Below are 24792 nucleotides of genomic sequence, written 5' to 3'. Positions count from 1 at the left end.
CCGTACCTTTCAGGTATGTAGGAGAACCTACAGTAGCCTACAGTTATCATCATAATTCAAAAGGTGTTGTGTTGGTGTAGTTTGTCCATTAAAAATGTGGTGGTCCAACATGGCTGCCTCAGGCGAGGAGACCTGTACCTGATGTAAATATGAAGGGCTCATTATGTGCTAATGAAAATAACAATTCATACATACACTCCAATACACTTGTGTTGCCATAATTTGCCCACTGTTTGTGCTGTTCAATATATTCTTATAACATGGTTGGCTTCTGGAGAAAACTGGAAGACTTTGTCCATTTATGATCTATGGTCAACTAGACCCTTCTTGTTAATCATCATATCATGTCATATGGTGAAGTACTGTGTGATTCCCACCCTTAATCTACACTAAAGGGCACATTGCTGCCTTCAGTTCCCAATCACATTTTACATCACAGTTCAGTGTGATGTCATCATGATGGCACTGAGTCATTTTTATAGTATATTCATGATAGTTATAACTTTATTTGCGAAATTATCACATATTTTCTGTGTACACAGTATAAGTCAAATGCTAAATATTTTATCAGTAGCAGTAGTTAGCTAGTTAACGTAATTTAAACTACTGTTCCCGACATGCCTTGTGGGATGCGTGATGACGCCAAAGCACAGCAACAACTCACATGTGGCGTATGAGCGCCGTTGCTGTAGCGTGCTAGCACCAAGAAGTGCTCCCAACCGAAACACCACAGTAAAATAAACCTCTCTTAGCCGACTGCACGCCTCTTATTCAACGGTTAAACTTGAGCCAACATGCCTCCGAAGAAACCCGTTCCGCCCACGGGAAATAAAAAAACTCAAGAGAAGAAGAAAGAAAAGATAATTGAGGTAAAACAAATTACACGAGTTAGCATGTCGGCGTTTAGCCTTAGCTGATAAGATAGCGTTCCGCGTTTACGCTAACCAATGCTAGCATTCGTTCTGACAAGTGAAGCACACACCTTAAATGTTCTCTTTAAGGTAGTCGGTATTTATTTGAATGATTGTTGTGCCCCCTGGTGAAAGCGATATTCTTTTAAACACAACGTTGAGCGAGCTTGCTAGCTAGGCCAAGCTCGCAGGGCCGTGCCGCGGCTAAAGGTGTTCTCACTTGGTGTAGTAATGTCGCGGTGTGTCAGTAGCTGAACTTATAAGCTTTATTGTAATTTAAGCAATATATGTTAAAATTAATTATTTGATTGTTTTTGTCCAAGCAACTAAATGTGGCAGGTCTGTGTCTGAAAGGCCCACAGTTAGATGAGGGTCTAAAAATGAGGCTTAGCCTGTTGCAGCGGCTACATGAAGCTAATGTTTGACGTGGAACAATAAATTGTTTCCATCACGTTTAACTATATAGTTAACTGTCAATTATCGATACATTTTCTACACATTTATTTGTGTGATGTGTCTTGGGTAAAGGAGGAAATGTAACAAGAAAGCAGTAGCTACATCTCACTTACTGGTCCCGAATGACGGATAAATACGATATAATATTGCGAAGGCAACATTAATTGCGATATAATGACTGGATTATGTGGTGTTAACGTCTTCAAGCAGTGGGTTCTCTGCTGACACGACATTCATGCCAACGACATGATTTTATTTTACACCCGTCATTGTCTGTCTGCATTGTTGAAGTAAGTAAATGAAGAAAAATAGAAAATAAGTTACATTTTGAATAAAGAGAATACAGTGCAATGTCTCTCATTGCATTTACTTAACCAATTATCTGCCTGCCAAGTAGTTGTGGTATGGAGGGGGGGATATTTTTAAAACAATATTGGTCAAACAAAACACAGTAACACAAGTAGCAGTGTTGATGCACTGTTTTGTTTTTATTTTTTTAGATGTTAGTTTTCATTTAACTTAAGGAAGCACTGAGTGAATTTTCGCCATTCTGAATTTTTATGATCCATAGAGCTAATCAATTAAAACTAATTCAAAACTAAAAACGAATACACATTATGTTCAATAGAGAAAGGACAACATTACACAGTAGGCATTTGAGCTCTGTGCTGTGATATGTGTAATTTCAAGCACATGAACTGTTTTCTTATGAGTAGTTATTGGAAGTCAGTTACAGATTGGTAATTAACAGTGTGTGTGTTTTTTCTTAGGACAAGACATTCGGATTGAAGAACAAGAAGGGGGCCAAACAACAGAAGTTTATTAAGAACGTTACCCATCAAGTCAAACATGGACAACAAACTGCAAGACAGGTTAGAAGATGTCTTCTCGCTGCAGTTTAGACAACAATTTGAAGATTTCTAGTCGTAGGAATTTTGATGTACCTGTGTAAACTTCTGCTCCCCTAAGCAGGAACTTTTTAGTATTTCCCCAAGATTTAATTTAGCTCAAATTCATGCTGTGTAAATGCATTTCTCGCTCTCTATCTATATCTATCTCTCTATCCCTTCACCTCTCCCTGTTTCTTGCCAGAAATGTACCCATATCAAACTCACACAACTGTAGCAAATAACATTTGGAGAAGATGTTTTCTATGTTCTTAGATATGTACAGTGAACAAAACAGTTTATGATCTTTGAGTTAATTTGATTGGAGCAGAGAATTTTGATTATTCACTGTGTGTGTGTTTGCATAGACCCTGGACACAGACAAGACTGGAAAGAAAGTTGATAAGAAGAAAGAGTTGGACGAGCTCAACGAGCTGTTTAAACCTGTAGTCGCTGCCCAAAAAGTCGCAAAAGGTAATGCACCTTCAGACTGTGACAGTACATTGATCAGAAATAGTTTAGCTAATGATTACTTAACAAATCTCCTCTCTTCTCTTCAGGCGTCGACCCAAAGTCGGTGCTGTGTGCGTTCTTTAAGCAGGGCCAGTGCACGAAAGGCGACAAATGCAAGTTCAGCCATGATTTGACAATGGAGAGGAAGTGTGAGAAGAGGAGTCTTTACGTGGATGAAAGAGATGAAGACCTGGAGAAAGGTTAGTGCATAGCATAGCTGACTAATGTACTGTATATCATTATGTTGTAGAGCTTATGTGATGAAATTTCAAATTGGCTGGAGCCATGTGTAGTTCAGGGATTCAGGGGCTCCTATTGGAGTCTGGGTGCAGCTCTCAGTCACTCTGAGTCCACTCATATTTGCCATGTTTTCTTGTACATTTTCTTCTTAATGTGAACATGATTTACGCAGACAGAAGCTTAAACTAATCCAGGTTTAAATGTTTACATAGATGTAACATGAATGCTTGCAGTGAACCTTAATTTTTACAAGTTAGGACAGCGCTCAATATTTTTAATTCCATCAGTCAGATCTAATGAACCCCATGATTAAAAGAGGAACCAAAGTAAAATACCCTTAATAGTAACCACTGTAACATTGTGACCGAGTTCCATGGGGTCATGTTTCTTTCTTCCTCTGACTGATATAAATCAGTGATATAAAAGTTCACACATGGATGATGTTAGGGGATTAACTCCATTCCTATTGCCAGTGGTTGATCTGTAGTGTTTTCCTCCCATTTTTAGGCAGGTTCGTTCAAGTTTATGAAGATCCTGTGTATGTTTGTAGATTTTTTAGCTTGAAGGAGACTCATGTAATAAGATGGCTCAGATCCTAATTGACATGGACCTAACCTTCATTCATTGTGTAATTATGCATGGTATGGCGTTTGTGTTGTGTTCAGACACAATGGACAACTGGGATGAGAAAAAGCTGGAGGAGGTGGTGAACAAAAAGCACGGAGAAGCCGAGAAGAAGAAGGCCAAAACTACACAAATTGTGAGTCTGTTCAGCTGATTGGTGGCGAATGTTGAATAAAGACAATGTTACTTACAGATGTATTGTTTGTCTTTTTCTGCAGGTGTGCAAGTACTTCTTGGAGGCCATAGAGGGCAATAAGTATGGCTGGTTCTGGGTGTGTCCAGGAGGGGGCGATAACTGCATGTACCGGCATGCTCTGCCACCAGGGTTTGTTCTGAAGAAAGACAAGAAGAAGGAGGAGAAAGAGGATGAAATATCAATGGAGGAACTGATAGAAAATGAGGTAAGGATGGATGGAGGGATGCTGAAAACTGTTCATGGACATTTGCAACTATTGGAGATAAATTGTGAAGCTCAGAATGATCAACAAGAACATATTTAGCCTAATTGATACACACCTTTGACCTGAACCTCAATCAGCCTGGTTGTTGCTGACATTAAATCCTATGTTCACAATTGTTAAATACATTAACAAATTACAGTACAAAAAGACATTTCCCTTCCGATTGGCCAGCAATGCATTACAATTATGGTTATATCGCTACCTGTTGACATGGCATGCATTTGACAGCATTTAATAGTGGGTTTTTTGGTGGACAAAGACCTTGGGGACCTCCTTTATACTTGTTTTGAAAAACACCCATTTACTGTATGACTGGACTCATCCTCAATATCCGTTTCTCTCTGTGTCCCTGCAGCGAGCAGCTCTGGGTCCCAGTGTGACTCGGATCACGCTGGAGACTTTCCTGGCGTGGAAGAAGAGGAAAAGGCAGGAGAAGGTTGGAATTTTTTTTTTTTTTTAACGATTCAGGACAAAGCTCTGTGTTTTTTTATTCCATTACTAAATGAGGGAACTGGATTCCTGAAAGATGTAACTTTGTGCTGTTGATTAACAGTTGGCGAAAGCCGAGCTGGAGATGGAGAGGAAGAAGGCAGACTTTAAGGCTGGAAAATCGCTAACCGTAAGTTTGCCTCTGTCTGGTTTGGGTGGAAGTATTCAGTTCGGACATTGACCATAATGCAGATATTTGATCATATAGAATTTAATGGAATGTTTGACGTGTAGGTAAGTGGTCGTGAGGTGTTCGAGTTCCGTCCAGAGCTGGTCGACGATGACGATGCTGAAGCAGATGACACTCGATATGACGAGGAAACATATGAAGATGATGAGGAAGAGGTAATGATGGAATTATTGACACTTTTCTAATGATGAACAATATGATGGAGTTGTCAGTTCATAGTTTGAGCTGCGTCTGAGTTCAGTGTTGTCAGGCAGTTTTCTACAGATGTTTAAATGTTCAAATTTAATGTGAAATGGTGTAAATGAATCACTCCGTGGCTGCTGCGGCTACGTTGATTATGACTGAGTTTACAGTGTTCCTGAAAAGATTGCGTTGATGTGGAGTAGGGCTGCAGATGTCGAATAGTTTTGTAATCAAGTATTTTACCAATTATTATTGGATTAATGAAGTAATTGGATTTTTGTGTGTGTGTGTGTTTTGCGTGTTTTGCGTGTGTGTGTTCTCGTGTGTTGGCAATAATACTCTCACTATTTAACATGAATACGTTTATTATTTAAACAATTCAAAGCTTAACATCAGTCAAATAGTCAAATAACATCACGGGTCACGGCATCGCTACAAATACAGTGCGCTCCGGTAAACTACATTAAATCAGCGAGTGTTTACGAGCAACTGGATGCTTTCGGCTCACACCAGCTGATATCTGTGTGTGTGTCTGCTAATACGGTCCGTATGGAACAATGATCCATGCAAAAACAGGCCGCATAACACGCGAGGTAGGAATTAAACGAATGTTCTAGTTTTTGCCTTGAGGAATTTTTGGAATCGAGTTACTCGAATTACTTGAGTAATCGTTGCAGCCCCAATGTTTGAGAATGACTTCAGGTTTCAAGTTCAGTTCTGAAATGACCTGAGTCAGAACAGTGTCTGGCACATTAGAGGGAACATGCAGTAATGTGAAGACACAGACACCTGCTGTGGTTGTTTTTGTTTTCTATCGATGCTAATTAACACATGCACCTTTAAATCTGCAATGTATTGTTTTATTGCAGGTTACCGCCACAGATATCCAGGACATAGACTTATCACGTTTTGTTCCACAAGAGGTCGACAACGCAGGAATTACCATGGCATCCATGGACCGTTTCGCCTCTCAGAAGAAGAAGAAGAAGAATGAGCCAACTGAGGACAGCGGTAAGAAGAAGTGTCGTGTGATTTCTGCCTCCCACATAAAACTGATGTTTATAAGAAAATAAAAAAGACAATGTCTTCTGCGTCTTCTACTTACTTACAGAGGAGCAGGTGAATGGAGCTTGCGGTGGAGCTGAGACCAATGGACTATCGGGGGCAGAGGGAGGAGGAAAGGATGATGAAGACGAGGAGGAGGAGGAGGAGGAGGAGGAGGAAGAAGAGGTTCCAGTGGATGAAAACCTGTTCACGGGTGAAGATCTAGAGGAGCTCGACGAGGAACTCAACACACTGGCGCTGGAGGATTGAGAGGAAGCTTGTGTGAAAGCAGTTGGGACAGACTAAAATGTCAAAGGGGGGGCGGACTGATGGATGCATGGAGCTAAACAACAAAGAGACCGGACGTTGAAATGATTTTAAATTTCAGAGACTCCAGTAATAAAGCCTGATTATATCATGACATCACTGCCCGTCTCGTTCCCATTTTCTGTATCGGCCCTTTCACATCCCACCATAACCATCTCTGTCCATGGAGTGTCCTCATTTCCACAGCAGGGCCAATCAGGGTTAATCAGGGCCAATGCTTGGCAGTTTCCAGTCGAAGAGAATTTGCCTGCTGCTGTTGTGCACTTCTGTTGCTCAACAACATGGTTTTAAGTCAAAATTGCTTTTGTTGAATTAGACTTTGAGTGCTTCTCAACCTTCTCAGTTAAACATTGAACTCAGTAATTTGCTGAGGGAGATGCTGCAGAGGCTTCAAAATTAAAATGAAAGCACTGTCCATACCTGTGAGACTGGACTGCTAAAAACAGCCTCTGTAAAATTAATAACATACGCATTGAGCTTATATAAAGTGAAATTGTACAGTGTGTGAAATAAACAGCAGTAGCATTTGCTCTTATACCAAAATAAAAGCCGTAGTTGGGAGGATGTCGGCACTTATAATTTTTTCTTCTCAACAAATCTTGTGAAATCTCATTAGGAATGTTTAAAAAAAAAAAAAAAAATCACTGAACTTTGAGCGAAAGTTAATACCTAGCGTCTAAACAGACAAGATTAGTGCTATAATACTTCATCCCCTGCAGGTAAACCAAATGATCCCATTCTGCCTCCACAATATTGTAAATAATATTCTCATGAGTTGCCTCCTGAAGAAATAAAAGATTACTGTACATCCTGTGTGTGTCCAAGATAATTTCATTTTATATTGCTTTTGATTACACAGAAACTAACCCTCATACATATGGTGGTTTGTGGTTATTAGGTGAATTTTGCTGAAATTAACATGGGAATAAATTTGAAAAATGCAAGACATGGCACAGATTTAAGTTCAACGTGAGGAGACCAGTAGGTTTTATTCTTTAGAGATGAAAAATGTCATGTATCTGAACCATTGAGGCACCATTGTGAGACTTCCATCAAATAAACAAGGTGTTATTTTTTTATTATTATTACATCGTTTCCTTTAGTTTACCCAGGTTGTGTTTATGTGTAGAAGTACAGCATACTTTGAACAGGGTCGATTGACAAAGAAACAATACAATGAGTGTTACGATTAGGAGGATATCATTTGGATTTGTCTGTGGGAACATCTAAAATGAAGCCAAAAGACAGCTGCAACTATAATGATTGTTTTTAGTATTAACTAATTAACCCTCAAAATTGTACTTAAGAACTGTACTCTAGTAAATGTACCCGTTACTGTCCAGCTCCGTTTACTGAAGGCCTGTGTACCTAACAAAGTGGTCAGTAAGCATATAAGGTATACAACCCATTATGTTTATGTTGTTTTGCTGCTGTTCTGAAACACAAACTTTATTGAGCAGAAATTAAACAAAACGACGTGTTGAGCTCAAAAGAGAAAAATCTATTGATCGTCAGTGTAAGAGGAAAATTGAATCATAAAAGGATTCGAAACCATCACGGAGCGTCCAGATCAGACAGTTCACCTTTGAGAAAATGTCATTAAAACTATAATTGTTGGCAACAATCGCCTCCAATTACTCGACACGTGGCTCTATAAAGAAAGGAGACAGACAGACTGGTGTTTGAACCCAACGTTTATTTTCACTAAGACAAAAGACATGTACAGATCAGTCTAAGAAACACAGTTGGACTGAGCTCAACATGAGATAAAAAAGGGCAAAGCAATTAAGAGAAGGAAAAGGAGGGGAAGGACACCTGTCTAAATTCAGCTTTAAAACAACATGCTTATTGTTTTAACCAGAGTGCAGCTTCTGCTGATTTTCTAAAAGAAAATGTTGCCAATCACATAAGCCATTATGTAGCTCTCGACATACACTAGAAATGAAATGTTTATGCAGGTGTCAGCTAAGAAATAAAGGGGCACTGCTGCATGGGTTAGTCTGGCTGTTTGGAGCCTAAACAAGAGTCGAGGCTAAAGAAAAGAAGCATAAAATCATCTAAACGGACCACAAACACTATGGTGATGCTGTTCACAGACCTATTGTACCAGTGAGTCACAGCAAGGTCACTGACCACAAGTAAGGTCAGACAGGTGGTCAAAGTTCGTGTCAGGGGTCAGGAGCAGGTGTTGATGTCGGTCGGGTCTGTCAGGTCAGGTGTCATTGTGTCATGACAACAGTCGCCTAGGGAACAAGAAGCTGCAGTGTTACTCACAGGAAGAGAAACATCTCAAGTGTCATTAGTAACTTGTTGATATTAGACTGAAGATCACATTCCTGACAGGTGTGTGGAAGACATGCAGGTGGACACTAGGGGTGGGTCATCGTCCTTCCACGGAGCAAATATTGATATTTGAATGAATAAGTAAAGGCACTCTAAAATAAACATACAAAGAATTAACTTGGGCGAACATTACCTGACCAAAGAAGAGGGAGTTTACCGCGGTATAACGGCAGAGAAAGATTAAGAGATGCTCCATGCACTTATGTTTGTTTTCTTCAGTGAGACAGTATTTGTGACGTTTCGCTATATTATTGTATTGCAATATATCGATCATCACAGAATCATTGTATCAAGATATTATTGGGTACTGTGATTCCCACCCCTAGTGGACATGTCAACACTCAACTGTCTCATATATGAAGTGAAACAGCATCAGAATGCACACCTAATTCTAAAAAAAACTGGAAAGAAGTTGAATGATAAAAGAGGTGTTGTCATCACATGGCCCTGCACATGACTGACTACATGTGGTAAGCATTTTATATATTTTATTTAAAAAAAAATGCAATTTGCATTTGTAGTAAGAACTAAGATCTTTTGGAGTTTCAAATGAAAACTGTATTAATTTTTGCTGATAAAACTTTGACAAACTGCCTGGACAATTTCCCCATTATTGTTGAACTCAACTCAAGTAAGTCCAGTGTACTACTCAAGAAAAATATCTATAAATATAGTGTGTGTTTGTAGAAACAATACGTGTATACGTGAGAAGTGTATAAAAAAATTGAGCCGTCTGGGTTTGACCTCTGATGATAACCTGCAAGTAAGAATATATTTAATGGCCACCAGGGGGCAACTCCACTAGTTGCAAAAGGACAAAAATATGTACGTCTATGAAAGGGAAAGGTCACTTTAATTACAAAAGTATTTAATGCTCAAACTAGTTTCAGACAATAAATTATGAAACCAGTGAGATTGACAGCTGGTATAGTCCAATAGTGCAAGGTTGTTGGAGGGAACGTCTGTGAACCGCAGACGTGCTGGTGCTGGTGCTGGTTAAAATAACAGATCTGGGCTCCAGAATGGGAGCTTATGTTATTATAAGTACAATATAATCTTAAACATACAACGTGTGGACTGACAGTCATCACTGCATTGTTGCTGTTCCTTCGCACCATTTCCTGCTTTTTAGTCATGCCTGCACATAACTACATTATGACTGCTGTTTTTGTCATCACACAGGGATTTGAAGGCAGGTATATATAAAGCATTTTTAATGAAAAAAACACAATGATATCATACATACATATTGTGCTGTCCCTGCAACAAAGATCTTGGCACTTACCACACATTTATGGTTGTAGGACCTTGTGGTCCTAGTAGGTACGAGGACGTTTGTGCGACTCCTCCCTGGGAGGATCGGCAAGCATCACCTTCATCTTTACCCCATTGACGATCCGACCGTGGAGAGCCGCCATGGCATCATCTGCACACTAATGGACGTGAGGAGAAAGGAAAGGAGAGACATTCGACATTGTTTAGGAAGTTTTCTCTGTTGATTGAGTGTCTGTTGATCAAAGCACTGCTATTGTACATGTACCATTTTTACATATGCCTTTGTATATTTTTTATCACTTTTTTTTTTACTATATCATAGTGTAGTATAGTCTGCTCCCAAACTTGTGGGATCAATGGTCCAATCTAATCTAATATTACAGGCAACATTGAAATGTGTGATTGAGAAGACAATACATTTTATTCTGAGTACGGTATGAGAACTTTCCAATTAAAGAAAATACAAAGATTACTGATCATTCTTTTAGAAGTTATATTCTTAAACCAGAACAATAGTTGAATTGTATAATTCAAACTTTTCTAAATTGAACTGGTATAAACAGTAAATACACTGACATTTAAATGAAAAAATAACAGGAGGTCAGAAAGACTTGTTCTTATTTGTACAGAATGTACGCAGATCGATTGCTTTGCCGTGCCTGAACTTTTAATGAGATAAACACAGCAAAGTCGGACACCCAGACTTACTTTATTTAATTAAAAATGCACCTCTAGTCTGCAGTGATATAATTGCACAGGCTCAGTCTGCAATTGGATTAATTGTGCAGCGCTAATTGAATCAAATCCAATCTAAAACTAATTCAACGTTACACGTCGTTTCCTCTCTGGTTTGTTTTCAGCATCTCTTCGCACCAGTCTCACCTGTTTGTCTGCATACTTTATGTAGCCCACTTTCCTGCCCGGGACCAGGTGGACCTCGATGAGAGAACCAAAGCGGCTGCACAGAGACAGACAGGCAAGAAAAACAAAAAAACAACATTTAGTTTGCTGCAGAAACATTAGTTAATGCTGATGCGCTGATGTGGCGTTTTAATAGCAGCATTACACTGTCATTTAGCAGCACTTAGCTTGATGCCCTCATCCACTGTAATTTGCAGTGACTGTGTTTAAGAGTTGTGATCGACTGAACTTTTCACCTTCTGGTTAATGGACTATCGCTCGAAACAGTGGGCGCTTTTTGGGACAATAAATACAAAATGTGAGCATTAATCGGGAAAGCACACTTTCACAAAGTTAGAATTAGGTCAGATTAGCAGTCAGTGTGTTGGTGCACTTACCAGAAAACATCTTCCAGTATGTCCGGGGGCAGGGTGGAGGGGCTGAACACGATAAACAAGCGCTCCTTGGATTTACTGTCAGGTGCAGCTAGCTTCTTGTGCGGAGGAAGGCTGACGTCGGTCTGAACCCGAGCCATTGGAGCAGGGGGGGGGAAAGCCTGGAGGACATAAAATATACTTTTTATTAAAAAACATCCAATTGTAGAAAATATATCAACTCAAAGACCGGGTGTGCTGGATCTTGCGCAATTACAAACTTTCTTTCATTAATAATGTAAAATGTCATTAGTGTCAGAGGAAGCCTCGAGGAATAATTATCCAGAGCAGTTATTAAGTGATAGATTATTTACAGGGAGAGTTGTTTAGATTTTGAAGTGACAGCAAGTAAAATGAAAACACAGAAAAACTTCACTTTAATGCTAATGCATGCAAATGTACTGAATGCTTGTGCTGGGAATTGCAGGTTGACTCGAGATATGATATGATGATGATAATATCACAGTGCCATAATTCTGCAATAACTGAAACTGTGTTTCCATCATGGTACGGTGCAGCTTGGTAAAGCACAGTACAGTTTGGAATAAAGTTCTGGGTTAGGCTTGTGTTATGACAATGCTGTATGCTTATTGGCTATTGTTTTAATATTAGTTGATACAGAGTTTGAGACCCAGCCCAGTTTGTGTAACAGGTATTGATTAGAAGTGCTTACAGGTGGTTTCATCATTTGGCTGCTTGAAGGTCCGTTCCACGCCGAGGACATCATCTGAGTTGCCACAAACTGCATGGCCATCCGTCCTACAGGACTACACAGAAACAATCACACAGGGTTAACAACTGTGTGACAAAAACTTCATGGGAGACATTTTAGAAATACAAGTTGTTGAACCACAGTGCTTCTGTAAAGTAGTATTTGCAAACCAGATTATCAAGTCAGTGTGAAGTCACATCGGTAACAGAATTTAACTCAACTTTTTATATTTTTTTTTAGACACAGACTTTTGGTTCCGATAGGTTCACATCAGACATGATGCAGCTTCTACATACAGAATTAAAGATCTGTATGCTTAATAAAGTTGGGCAGATTTACTTTGCATGGGAGGAGTTCCAGAATCCACCTGTTGTATTACTACTCATTACGAAATAGACCTAAATGCCCAGATCGGAAAGGATGAGACACACCTCGAATGCGTGTTGTTATAACTATTTACAACCAAACAGGACCAACTTCAAAACCGTCTTGACACACATAATCAAAATCCTTTTTTATTATCATTCAGTAAAATGACTAAGCATCAGGTAATGCACCAGATGCTGACTCAACCCATTTCATCCCAATACACCATTTTGTTCCTTGACACTTCTATTCTTCAATTCTCTTCCTTTCTATTCATCTTTGTGTGAATAGAGACGGTACGGGGAGCTCCACCTCTACATTGTTTGAACTTTGTTGCAGTTGAATTGGGTCACTGTTCATGTACAAAGGCCTATTGTATCAGTTATGTTTTGTTGTTTTTTTTTAACCACACACTTAGATGACTAACTGCTCCTCCCTTGGAGGACCATGGATCATCTGCCTCCACCTCGCAATGTCGCTTCATTTATATGACAAATCAAGTAAAGAAACATTTGTGCTTCCTGAATTATTCACATTACCATAGCTGACTCTAACCTCCATCTAAACCTGTTCATTCCACTTTCCCACGAGAATTTCCTCAGTGTGCATGTCACACGGGGTCCTTTTAATTACTTTGTCACACCTTTTAAAATTAATGGCTGTATTAACTTTAAAGGGCACTTCCACTTCATGCCTCCATTAACTCCTGGCCCTGTGCGCTTAGTAGTATATGAATTCGATAAGACAGCGAGTGTGTGCGTGTGTGTGTGTGTGTGTGTATACCTGCTGCGGTCCTCTCCGTCGTCAACAAAAGTTACTATCAGTCTGTTTCCAGGTGGATATTCAAAGCCATTCAGCTTGTCCTTGGCATAAACTGATGATCCCAGATTACTGTAACGAATCAATGCGTGACCTGAGGACACACAGGACAGGCTTCATGTTTACATTTTGAGTCATCAGAATAAACAGTTAAAATATTGTCAGTGTCAAGATTGAGTTAATTCTTTAATTTAAAATCAAGGAAATAAATAAACTTTTATTGTAAAGATTAATCACAGACATATGTGAACTGACCAATTGCTTACTAAATAATTATATTTATTTAATAATATGTTTTGTCTGTTAGACCATGAAAATGATCATAAAACCAAAAACTTGTTATAGTTAAAACTGATTAACTGCGAATACTACCTTAATAATTCTGGTGCCAGCTAATTTCAGGGCTTTCTCCAGTTCTCGTACTTGATAAAATTCACAATCGTGTCCAGAGTTGAATCACTGACCTTTGCTCATTCCATAAGAGTCTCTCTGCAGTTCACAGTACTCCATCCCAGGAATGAGGTCAAACAGAGCAAAGATCTGCTCTTGAGACATTCCAGCCCGTGTTGACACCATCAGGCACCGTGTGTAGTCACTGGAGCGATAGTCCATGGTACTTGCTGGTAGCTGGTAGTTCACAGGATCGGCTGGAGACAAATGGGACAGGAGTGTTAAAAACAGGACAAAGACAGCTGCAGGAAGCGCTTCCTAAACTCACCAGATGTGCTACAGTCCAATTGAATAGAAAGGATGGACACAAGATCTTTTTTTCCAACTTAATGAGTTTTTGGACAGATTTACTTAATAATGGGTCACCTCTGCTGTTTACGTCTATGTTTACTCCAGATGCAGTGCTGTGTTCCGCAGCACGATGCTGCCACCTTGAGATCAGTGGAGGAGTTTAAAAATCAATTTCAGGACATACCCATTGGGAGTTGTGTGTACTGCTGGTTGTTGGGATCGTTAACGTTCATGTAATCTCCTCTGGCCGCTCCAGCAGAGTAATCTTCTGACACTGTATTCTTGCTGCGAGGTTCAGCCAGGATGGCTCTGTAAGCTAAAACACACCATTATTATAAGTATTATTAAACAGTGATGAACATTCAAGCCAGAAAACACACACTTTAAAACTTTTAAAAAGTTGTTTGTACGATTGACTGCAAATACAAAAATATTTTACATCTCAGTAAATTTTCCATTGCAAACACTCAAAAAACAGACTTACTTTTGTCACAGTTCTCTATAGCAACAGCAGCCTGGGATGGTTTGTAGTATCTGACATAGCCCAAGCCTTTACTTTCCCCCGTGAACTTGTTCTTAATGATCACACAATATTCAATATCACCATATTCCTGTAAGAGAGACAGACGGAACACAGAGGGGGACATAACACATTATTATTTTATCACACACAGCCTGCCATTAAAATGGAAACAAATCTATGCTCATCATCAACATGAAGGACATGAGGACTATTGTATTGTATTGTATTGTATTGTATTATTTTAAATATTGTATTTAAAGAATACAGTTTAAAAGATAAAAGATGTACAATATATATAATATATATATATATATATATATATATATATATATATATATATATGTAAAAGACAAATGCTACATCCACGTAAGCACAAATTCATTTTGACATGCATCACATTTGCTGTGGTTACGCCTGCAGGACACAATGTCCTCAAGCTTTGAAGCACCCAAACAGGAATGTTGGGGTAATCCTGCTGATATTGAAAGCACCAGTGTTTTTTTAGTGGATACCAGCCAAAAAACACTGGAGATTGATATCAGAAAAAGATAAAGACAAGGGTTGCCAGTGTCTGCCACACGATTGGAAGATTTCGTTTTTTGAACAGGCTGGTTGTGACTAACAAGAATGGTCAAAAACACTAGTACAGTACAGCACAGCTTCAAAGTCCATTCAACCCCCTAAATTCTACACAATTTCTGCTCAAACACACTAACTAGTTTGCTGTCGCTACCACATTCTGATAATAGAGGCACCACAAATTAGGAAGTCAAGTATGTGTGTGTGTGTGTGGAGATGATATACTTACTTTAAATGTGTCTTTGAGATCCTCCTCTGTGAAGGTTTTGGGGATCATGACAAAGATTCGGGTCAGTTCTTCATCCTCCACATCTCTGTGTCTATTTGAAGACCGTGACTGGGCAATAAATACCTACACAAATGACCAGAGAAGAAAAACAAATCAAAGGCTTTAAATTAATTATTTAGCCCAAAAGTGATCATACGGATTTTGCGGATAATAAAATATTTGATATTGTGCATTGCAATAAAAAGCCCTTATAAAACAAGTAAATGTAACATTACAACAAGTGATCTGTATTAGTGCATTCTAAAAGCTTAGCTACAAACCAATAAAAAAAAGGTAGATTACAGGCAAAGGGTTCCCGCGACTTTAAAAAACAATGAAATCACTTTAAATTAATATAATTGTCATACTGTACTACTGGATTTCAGCCTTATTAAAAGCATAATAACATTTAACAACGATTATTGTCAGCAAATTAACGAGTAAATATTCACATTTCAGAAGCTGGAAAATCAGAAAACTTGATTAAACTATTGAAAAAAAAACATTCAAGCCGATTAATACATTATCAAAATAGGAGACAAATTGATTAATAACCAAATAATCGTTGCAGCCCTAAGAAATGTACTCTTGACAACATGTTAACATAACTTAAATGTCTTACTCCTGAAATTGGGTCAAATGTCAGGTTAGTGTCGATGAAAATGTAGTAATTGTTCCTAGACAGTAGGGATCAGCTAATATGATACTGGTCAAAATCACAGAATCATAATATATTTCATTTACAACAGTAAAAATAAGTTAATAATACAGCAGTAAAGTGCAGTCCCTGGAACAGTGAATATGCTCTCACTATATTTGTTGATTTTCTTCTCAAAAGAATTATGAGAAAATTATATTAAAACACAACAATATATTAAAAAAAAAAAACTTCTACTCTTACGGCAAATGGTTGGCCAAACAAAAGTAGAACGAAGAACGACCTAAATATATGTATTTTGAGAATGTTAATATCGCCATGACGACGATTGCAGTGCCCTAATTTGAGTCCCCCTCCTCCATTAGAAAGCTAAACTGTATCGTGCTAACAAGCTATGAGCTACTATAACTAATAGGTTTTCGTTTCAGTTCAACCATACAACTATACTTATTGGTGGCAGCTGCAGTTACCTTGACGGGTTTGGAACCTTCCGCCAGCACTTTGCCGTGCATTTCCTCCATAGCCAGGCAGGCCTGTGAAGATTTGGCGAACTTCACGTAACAGACTCCTTTGGATTCCTTCGTCTGCTTGTCTTTGACGACCCACACGCCCTGAATTTCCCCGTACACACAGAAGCTTTCCCGCAGCGCATCTTCGGTCATGGCACGACTTGTGACCACGAACAGTCGGCTGTTGGGAGGGTCCTCGAGGTTTTCTTGTTTGGCTGTATAGTCCTCCATCTTGAACTACTGCTCTGAGTGACGATACGCGAGCTGTACTTGTTGGTGCTGGCTTCAAGCGCTACCCGGAACTTCCTGTTTCGAAATGTTATATTGGCAATCATAAAATAAAACAATATCAAGATACAAAACAGCATGTATTTATTTACGTGTTTATATTTATATATTTATTTTGGGTTTTTTTTGTTGTTGTTGCCTTTTTGTCAATTTTTACACATAAAACATAGTTTTACGGTCGTCGGTAAAGCTGCAGACGGTAAACGTGTGCTGACACCTACTGTATGGGAGGACTAGTAAGCTGCGAATATATTTCACAATAGGTTTAATTTATGGAACGTTTGTCTGTCCGCAGAAAACTATACTAAGAGCACCTTAGTATAGTTTTTTTAAATTCCTTTGGTGTAAAGGAGCGCAATGTCACCCTCATTATTCAACGTCTGTCTGCCCGTCTGTTTAACTTGGCAGATGAAAGTAAGGGTACCAGTGAGTGACGGAAGTGATTATTTATTTATTTTAACTTTAAGCAACTTAATATATTTCAGCATACATTGAGCATCAGAATGTGGAGACTGCAGCATTTTGAATTAACTGAAGGGTTCGAACAGACTTGTTGGAACATCTTGATAATAAGGAGTTACAGTAATCAAGTCTAGATGTAACAAAGGCATTAACTCGTTTTTCAGCGTCCTTTAAGGACATGATGTTCCTAATTTTCATAATGTTCCGCAGGTGGAAGAAGGCTGTTGTGGTAATTTGTTTTATGTGTGAATCAAATGACCCTCAGTTTTTTCTGAGTTTAAAAGTATAAAGTAACAGGTCATCCAGGACTTAATGTCTCTGAGACATTCCTGGAGTTGAACAACCTGATTTATTTCATCTGGCCTCATTGTTAAATATAACTCTGTGTCATCTGCATAACAATGAAAGTGTAAGTTGTGCTTTCTAATAATGTTCCCTAAAGGAAGCATATATAAAGTAAAAAGTACAGTAGAAGCCCAAGCACGGAGCCCTGTGGAACTCCACAATTAATTGTTCCCATTGAACTCCACAATTAACTTTTGTTGTAACAGTCATTGTCATTAACATGAACAAACTGGAATCTATCAGATAAGTATGATTTAAACCAGCAGAGGGCAGTACCTGTGATCCCAAGGGTCTGCTCAAGTCTCTGCAATAGAATGACATGATCACTGGTGTCAAATGCAGCACTAAGATCTATTATCTCGTTACTTTTACTAGTGCTGTTTCTGCACTATGATGTAATCTGAAACCTGACTGAAAATCAGGCCAATAATGTGCAAATATTCACATAATTGATTGGCAACTACCTTTTCTAAGATTTTAGAAATGAAGAGAAGATTAGATATAGGTCTGTAATTAGCTAAAACAACTGGGTCAAGGATTGCTTTTTTTAAGGAGGGGTTTAATCACTGCTACTTTAAAAGTTAAGGGCACATATCCAGTTAATAAGGACAGATTAATTTTATTTAATATATAGCTGTTTATTAAAGGAAACATATCTTTAAACAGTTAAGTGGGCATGGGATCTAACTGACAGTTTCATTGTTTGGATGATGAAACTAATGATATAAACTCAGGGAGCTCTATAGGGGAGAAACAGTCTAACTGTACAACTGGTGCTTCTAAAGCTCTTGTGCTAAAAGGTGAGTCAGTGCCACTATGAGGGAGTGAGGTGATCAATTTTGTCTCTAACTGATGCTATTTTATTCACAAAAAAGTTCATAAAGTGGTCACTGCTCAGTGTTAAAGTGGTTCTGTGTCTTCAATTAAAAAATAATAATTTCAGGGGGGGCAATAGAATAAATAAATTTATAAAAGCCTGTGTCCATGTCTCGAGGTGTCCTGTGGACACTTTAACACACATCTCTTTTACTATTGGATTCAATGGGAAAAATGCTTTTTGTGCCGCATGAGTATTTTTTGTTGCAGTACCACGAGTGGCCACCATGGCAAAATTGTCTTCAAGGCAGAGGGGGCGGTCTATTCAGTCTTATAATACATCCATGGTCAAACCAGGCGACACTACTACATTTGGATTGCCCCCATATTCTAGCCTTTATGGTAGAATGCCCGTTTGTACTCGAGAGCGAGCACAAATGCAGAGTTGTGGGTTAGGGTTAGGTCAGGTTTTCACAATAAAACTTTAATAAAGCTTATGTCTATATGAGGAAATAAGCATATATTCACATGAGTGAAAAAAATGGTGTGTGAATGGTGAATATATATGACTTCAGGACATCTCTGAAAACCTGCATATGAAAATCAATGACTTTTACTATATCAGAGAACTTTCAAATTAAAAGTCACAGAATAATATTCAGACTATTGTGACATTCACGTAAAGATTTGTGGGTCCTTGCCAGAAATGATGGAGCTATTCACTTTCATAACACATCCAAATTTGACATTTTTGTCATATGAATGTACAAATGGGGATTTATTTGTGAATTTTCTCTAAAATGATACAGTAAAACTGATTGATTTTCTGAATGTGGGTCGTCACTCATGTCCTAAACCCAGATATGCAAGTCTAGTATTTTTTATAGCATGTTTTTTCACATTATAGATGGGGGACTATTAATTTGAAATTTCTCAATATTGATACAGTAAACTGATTGATTTTCAGATTGTTGGTAGTGACTGATGTCATGAACTCAGATATGTAAGTCATTGCCAGAAATTATGGAGAATTTTTTTCATTATTGCATTTAATATCGTCTCATTTTCTGATTTTCATCACATGAACACACAAAATGGGGACTCCAAATTTGAATTCCATTGATTTTCAGAATATGTGTAGTCAGAGATGTCCTGGGCCCAGACGTGCAAGTCCTTGGCAGAAGGTATGGAGCAATTAATTTTTATAACACGACATCCAAAATTTAGATTTTTGTCATGAATTGTCATGGGGGAAATCTAAATGTGAAATGTCTTTAAAATTATACAAAAAAGCAGATAGATTTTCAGAATGTTGGTAGTCATTGATGTCCTGGACTCAGATAGTCATTGCGTCATTGCAAGACATTATAGAGCAATTTGTTTTTATATTGCATAATTTCAAAAAAGCAAGGTTTACAGACAAATCTGGGCCTTTTAATATTTAATGTAGATATACAGACATGTCCTCAAGTGATATAAATTCACCATTGTCAGAAATTATGGATTTGTTTCTATAGTTTCAGAAATTCAATGGTCCCAAATAATAAAAAAAAAAACGAATGACATTGACATTTTAGTGTTCTTATTTCCAGATTTCCTGTTATGGATTGCATTATACGCTTTTTAACGTTTTCTTTTGAAAATCGGATGTCACTAAAAACCCTGCACGTGAGCTCGAGCTCAGTTGAATTGAGGGTTCTACCATAAGGGCTAGAATACGGGAGCACTCCAAATTTAGTGTCGGCTGGTTTTACCACAGAGAAGTTAAAGTTTAAATGCCCAATGTGGCCCAATGTGAATTGAAAGTTGTGTCACCAGGAAGGAGGAAGCACAAAGGGAATCAAACAATTGGTGGGAGAGTCAGTCTGAGTCAATAGTGTGAATTCTGACGTGACATTCACAATAATAATATAATAATATAATAATAATAATCAAAAACAAAGAGTCTTGTGATCTGTTTATTATGGTGGTGAGATGTTAAGTTAGTTAAGTCCAGAGAGATTTTTAGAGGTCACAAGCAGAGACTTTTATTCTGAAATCTGTGAAAAAAGTGAAAAGTAACTTATCTGTGTATTAAACATACTATAGAATCTATAGTATGTTTAATGAACAGATTAGTTACTTTTCACTTTCTTTATCTATATCTATCTGACATTCTTCATCTATAGTATAGATGAAGAATTGCCTTTGTTGAAAAGAAGAGTAAAAGTGTTGGAATGTAAAAACATATGTAAGAAACACCGATTATTGTTTAAACATAGGGTTATTGTGAGCCTGCTGAGGATCCTTATAAGGCATCATCAGCAGGTGCTTTTTACTACAATGAATGCTTTGGAATGCCACGAGAGGCACGTGCCAGTATCAAAGCACCCTTCGTTTCCTAATCTAGACCCTCGTCTGCTCTCCTACGGACAGCAAATCAGCGATGTTTGCTATTTTTAATAAGGTTGTTTTTATTCACACCTCGTTTGTGTGAATGTTATTACTGCCAAAAGTCGAGCGACTTCGACACGAGATTGAAAGGATGAACGCGGGTGAGAAAGTGTCTCTCTGTTGAAACGGGACTCGGCCGGTGTAACGGGAACACGTCACGCCTAGCATGTAATCGCCCCGCATGTGATTGGGTGGTGACGTCAAAAGCCGGTACTTCCACACCAAGTGACCTTCTTTACGACCGTCAGTGAGACCGTTAAACGGAGGAGAGAAGAAGCGACTACGGACGGCGTGGCTCTAACTCGACACACCCTAACTTAAAGGTATGGTTTTCATGTATCTTTATGGTGAGTTGTTTGTAGCAGAGGCTTTGTCGGCTTTGGCATATTGTCATCTAAAATGATACCGTTTTATACAGAATTTTCTAGAATGGGTAAGCCTCAGCGGGAGCCTAAGTTAGCGGCCATGTTGGTGAATAGCTCGGTTGCTCCCTTTACGTTAAGATTAGTAGTGAGCCTGGCCTGTTATTTGTCAGTAGTGCCGTGACTTTTAATAGTAAATATGTTTTTATTAAGACTTGCATTCAAGTAAACCACACGTCCCCAGTATTCTCGTGGTAGCGGTGGAGTCTAGCAGCAGCAGCCGACATTGAAGCATCCTTGACGGCTGAGATGTATTACACACACCCGCACGAAGTCAGCATCACTGATAAAAACCAGTGAGCCCTGTCAAACAGAAACTAATATCACATTAATCATCCGTGTGCACGGGGAAGATGTGGCGGAACGTTGTCCTGCGTGTCCTTGGTGCAGCACGAGAAGGTGGCCCGCCATGTTTGTAGGGTCTGCCTGTGCTGCGGTACCGTGGATAACACATTATCCAAATGAATTATTGTGTATTATCTTTAATTGATTGACTAATTGCTGTGTTATACACCCTATAACTGGTACGTCAGTAATATTATATAGTTATTTCACAGACATAGAGACTTATGCATTAACCATTTAATACTGTTGTGTTTAAATGGTATATTAAAGTAACTGTTGTATTTCTGAATGCCGAGGGTGAACACAGACGTTAGGTGCGGACACGCTCAAGCCGGTGGTGGTGTGCCGAAACTCGTACCCCTCGTAAAAAGGTTTCCCATCCGACGCGTAAACCGTGTTTAAAGCATTAAACCATTCAGTATTCAGTGACTGCTGTGGTCATTTGAATACAAAACAAGTCATGATGTTTTCCGCAACACCGGTTTCATGTATCACTGCCACACTATTGGCTTCGTGGTTTAAACACGTGATTTGGCTCCGGTTGTGAATGAACCAGTTATATACGCAACAAACCAGGCGCGCTCGATAGAATGAGAATGACGTAAGGAGGCTGCAACGAGAGCCTGGTGAACGTGCTTTACCTGTGTTCCTTGGTGGCTGATTTTTTTTAAATGACCTCGGCACTGTGCCAATGTACGGTACAGTGCTGCTCATAATACAAGGTTGTCACCTTAAACGACCTTCTTCACAACATGGCGCTGGTGAAACAGTTATGAACTTCCTGTCGTGTCCAAGGACTATGAATAGAACATGTGCAGCTGCATTCACAAGTCCACATGCATACACACATTCACTCACCTATTTTAACCAATTTGTCTTTCTTTCTTTTTCCGTTCTTTTTTTCAGTTTGTCCTATCCCCCATATCTGCTGACGATGGGTGACATTGCAAAGGGAAAGAAGACTTTTGTCCAGAAGTGTGCCCAATGCCACACAGTAGAGCAGAATGGCAAGCACAAGGTTGGCCCCAACCTCTGGGGTCTGTTTGGTCGCAAGACCGGGCAGGCAGATGGCTTCTCATACACAGATGCCAACAAGAGTAAAGGTCAGTTCACTTACTGGTGGTTAAATGATGCCTTGATGAACCCCTCTACTCTGGATATTGATTCATGTCTGAGCTGAAGCTAAAGATCTTCATTTACAGTGTAGTTTGTTTGTGAAGGCTCTCAGTCATCCAGGTCAGAGTCATCTTCAGTAGTTAGCTGAAGTAACTGGACTCTGGTTTCCAACCTGCAGAGAATAAGTAGTTAGTTAGAGCTGAAGAAGCCTCTTTGATGAGAATCATCTTCAGATTATCTCAAGCAAATACAGTTACCTACGCCTCACTACTGAAGATTACTGTGTTGTAATTCTAACTATAAACTGTAGTTTGAAGTAAGTGTAAATTAAAAATAGTTAAATTAATCAAATATGGTCTTTTATTAGTGCTGTATCTAATAAATGATTTATCAACCAGTCGGTAAGTAATAATAGTTCTTGTCATTTCTTGTTTGCAGCGTCTTGATTATGTCAGAGGCGATGGCTAATTAAATAAGAAAACACATTTTTAGATTTAACTCTTGTGAGACTGTAATTGACAGTTTATGTTTAAGTCTTGAGTTGTTTTTTTCCATTTGCATATATGTAATATATGAGAGTATGTTTATGAAAACAATACATATAATTCATTTTGGAAATACTTGAAAGCCTGAACTGAAGCCTACAGAGGTTTAAGTAAAAGTGATTTAATGTTTTTTTCATCACTAACTATAATATCAGCTTAAATACTTTAATTCTATATGGGTTTTCCATTAGTTGACCTCTATCCACTTGTATATGTTCCCCTCCTGCTTTGACCTCAGATCCCTCTTTTCCTATCTAGCGTTCATCACTTCTTTGTCTTTCACAGGTATCGTGTGGGGCGATGACACCTTGATGGAGTACCTAGAAAATCCCAAGAAATACATCCCGGGAACCAAAATGATCTTTGCTGGCATCAAAAAGAAGGGAGAGCGCCAGGACCTCATTGCATACCTTAAATCTGCAACATCGTGAACAAGTCCTAAGAAGAATATATAACATTATTTTATTTCTGTTTATTTTCAGGCTTGTCCATGATAAATAAGTTTCTATGTTTAGTCAGTTTGTAGAGACAACTAAAGGGTTTTGAGTAGTGAAAGTGGGACTTATTGTGAGTCAGAGAGTTCACAGTAAGTGTCGCTCCACCTTTATGGTCAGATGAACTAATACTTTCAAGTGGCCAAACATAAAAACTACAGTCTGTCTTTGTTCTTCATTTTATTTGAATCTATATTTTGGCTTAAATTAAAAGAAACAATTGAATATCCTTATCTGTAATTGCTCGCTGTGCTGGGTCGCCTGACCTGTCACTTATTCTGATTTCCATGACTATGTGTAGTACTTTCTGCTAACGGAGCCATCCGCCATCGAGCTAATTCTAAAACTGTAATCCAAAATTCATCTTATATCAATTGCATCATAACGGTACAGAGAATATAGGTTGTGCTGTTTTGCTGGTTAAATGGTGCTTGTACTCGATCTTCTCCAGCTTCCATGCCAAGCGGAGTTTCTGATCTTTTTACAAAGACTGACGGTGAATGTTCTCTGTCTTTCTCTTGTCTGTTTTTAAATGTTGACCATCAGAAGTTTCCACTTGCCAGTAATGCTCTGCAGGTTCCTCAGATTTCATTTTCTTTCCCCTTACGATATGACTCCTTGCAGCTAAGAATCCTGGGGTTTCGATACAGTCGATATCAATGCCTTCAAACTCACCACTACTACGCTGTGAAGTCAGCAGACACACAATCACCACGCCGAACAATGTTGTGTAATTACCGGTACTATATCATACGGAACGAGCTACCAAGGGCATCATCTGGACTGAAGAAAAATTGTTGTTATTTACCTGGTTTCACAGGCCTGAAAGAATATGATTTTAACTTATTTTGTTGTAAACTGAATCTGTAAAGTATTTTTGATGGAATTGTCTGTTGTTCCGGAATACACAGCAATACACTGTATGCACATGCACAAGTATGACAATGTGTTAAATATTTTGCGTGGGTTAGGGTGTCTGTGGACAGGATGCTTAAAGGGTCAATTAAAAGAAAACATCCAGAAAATGTGTGTGTGAGTGTTTTGATAAACATACTTAAGTGTAATATTCAGAAT

At 38.6% G+C, this 24792-nt stretch overlaps 3 protein-coding genes across 3 annotated transcripts; 2 read left to right on the top strand and 1 right to left on the bottom strand.

Moving 5' to 3' along the window:
- Positions 1 to 687: 687 nt before the first annotated feature.
- On the top strand, positions 688 to 7104 carry zc3h15 (zinc finger CCCH-type containing 15). Its single transcript, XM_083898043.1, has 11 exons — positions 688 to 869; positions 2138 to 2239; positions 2623 to 2728; positions 2815 to 2967; positions 3673 to 3767; positions 3850 to 4032; positions 4448 to 4528; positions 4646 to 4711; positions 4816 to 4926; positions 5824 to 5965; positions 6066 to 7104. Exons 1-11 carry the CDS (start codon positions 795 to 797, stop codon positions 6266 to 6268), a joined length of 1317 nt encoding a protein of 438 aa, XP_083754169.1. The 5' UTR covers positions 688 to 794; the 3' UTR covers positions 6269 to 7104.
- A 960-nt stretch (positions 7105 to 8064) lies between these two features.
- On the bottom strand, positions 8065 to 16684 carry rbm45 (RNA binding motif protein 45). Its single transcript, XM_083897219.1, has 11 exons — positions 16414 to 16684; positions 15247 to 15369; positions 14400 to 14526; positions 14100 to 14231; positions 13639 to 13821; positions 13139 to 13268; positions 11951 to 12044; positions 11242 to 11399; positions 10826 to 10901; positions 9954 to 10101; positions 8065 to 8568 (listed from the first exon to the last, which is right to left on the bottom strand). Exons 1-10 carry the CDS (start codon positions 16681 to 16683, stop codon positions 9985 to 9987), a joined length of 1410 nt encoding a protein of 469 aa, XP_083753345.1. The 5' UTR covers position 16684; the 3' UTR covers positions 8065 to 8568; positions 9954 to 9984.
- A 4293-nt stretch (positions 16685 to 20977) lies between these two features.
- LOC310934180 (cytochrome c) lies at positions 20978 to 24734 on the top strand. The gene is made up of 3 exons (XM_083897849.1): positions 20978 to 21119; positions 22470 to 22666; positions 23510 to 24734. Exons 2-3 carry the CDS (start codon positions 22498 to 22500, stop codon positions 23653 to 23655), a joined length of 315 nt encoding a protein of 104 aa, XP_083753975.1. The 5' UTR covers positions 20978 to 21119; positions 22470 to 22497; the 3' UTR covers positions 23656 to 24734.
- The last annotated feature ends 58 nt before the right edge of the window (positions 24735 to 24792 follow it).

Source organism: Microchirus variegatus, assembly GCF_963457635.1.
Source record: "Microchirus variegatus genome assembly, chromosome: 11".
NCBI lineage: Eukaryota > Metazoa > Chordata > Actinopteri > Pleuronectiformes > Soleidae > Microchirus > Microchirus variegatus.
This window is presented reverse-complemented; position numbering and strand designations above follow the sequence as displayed.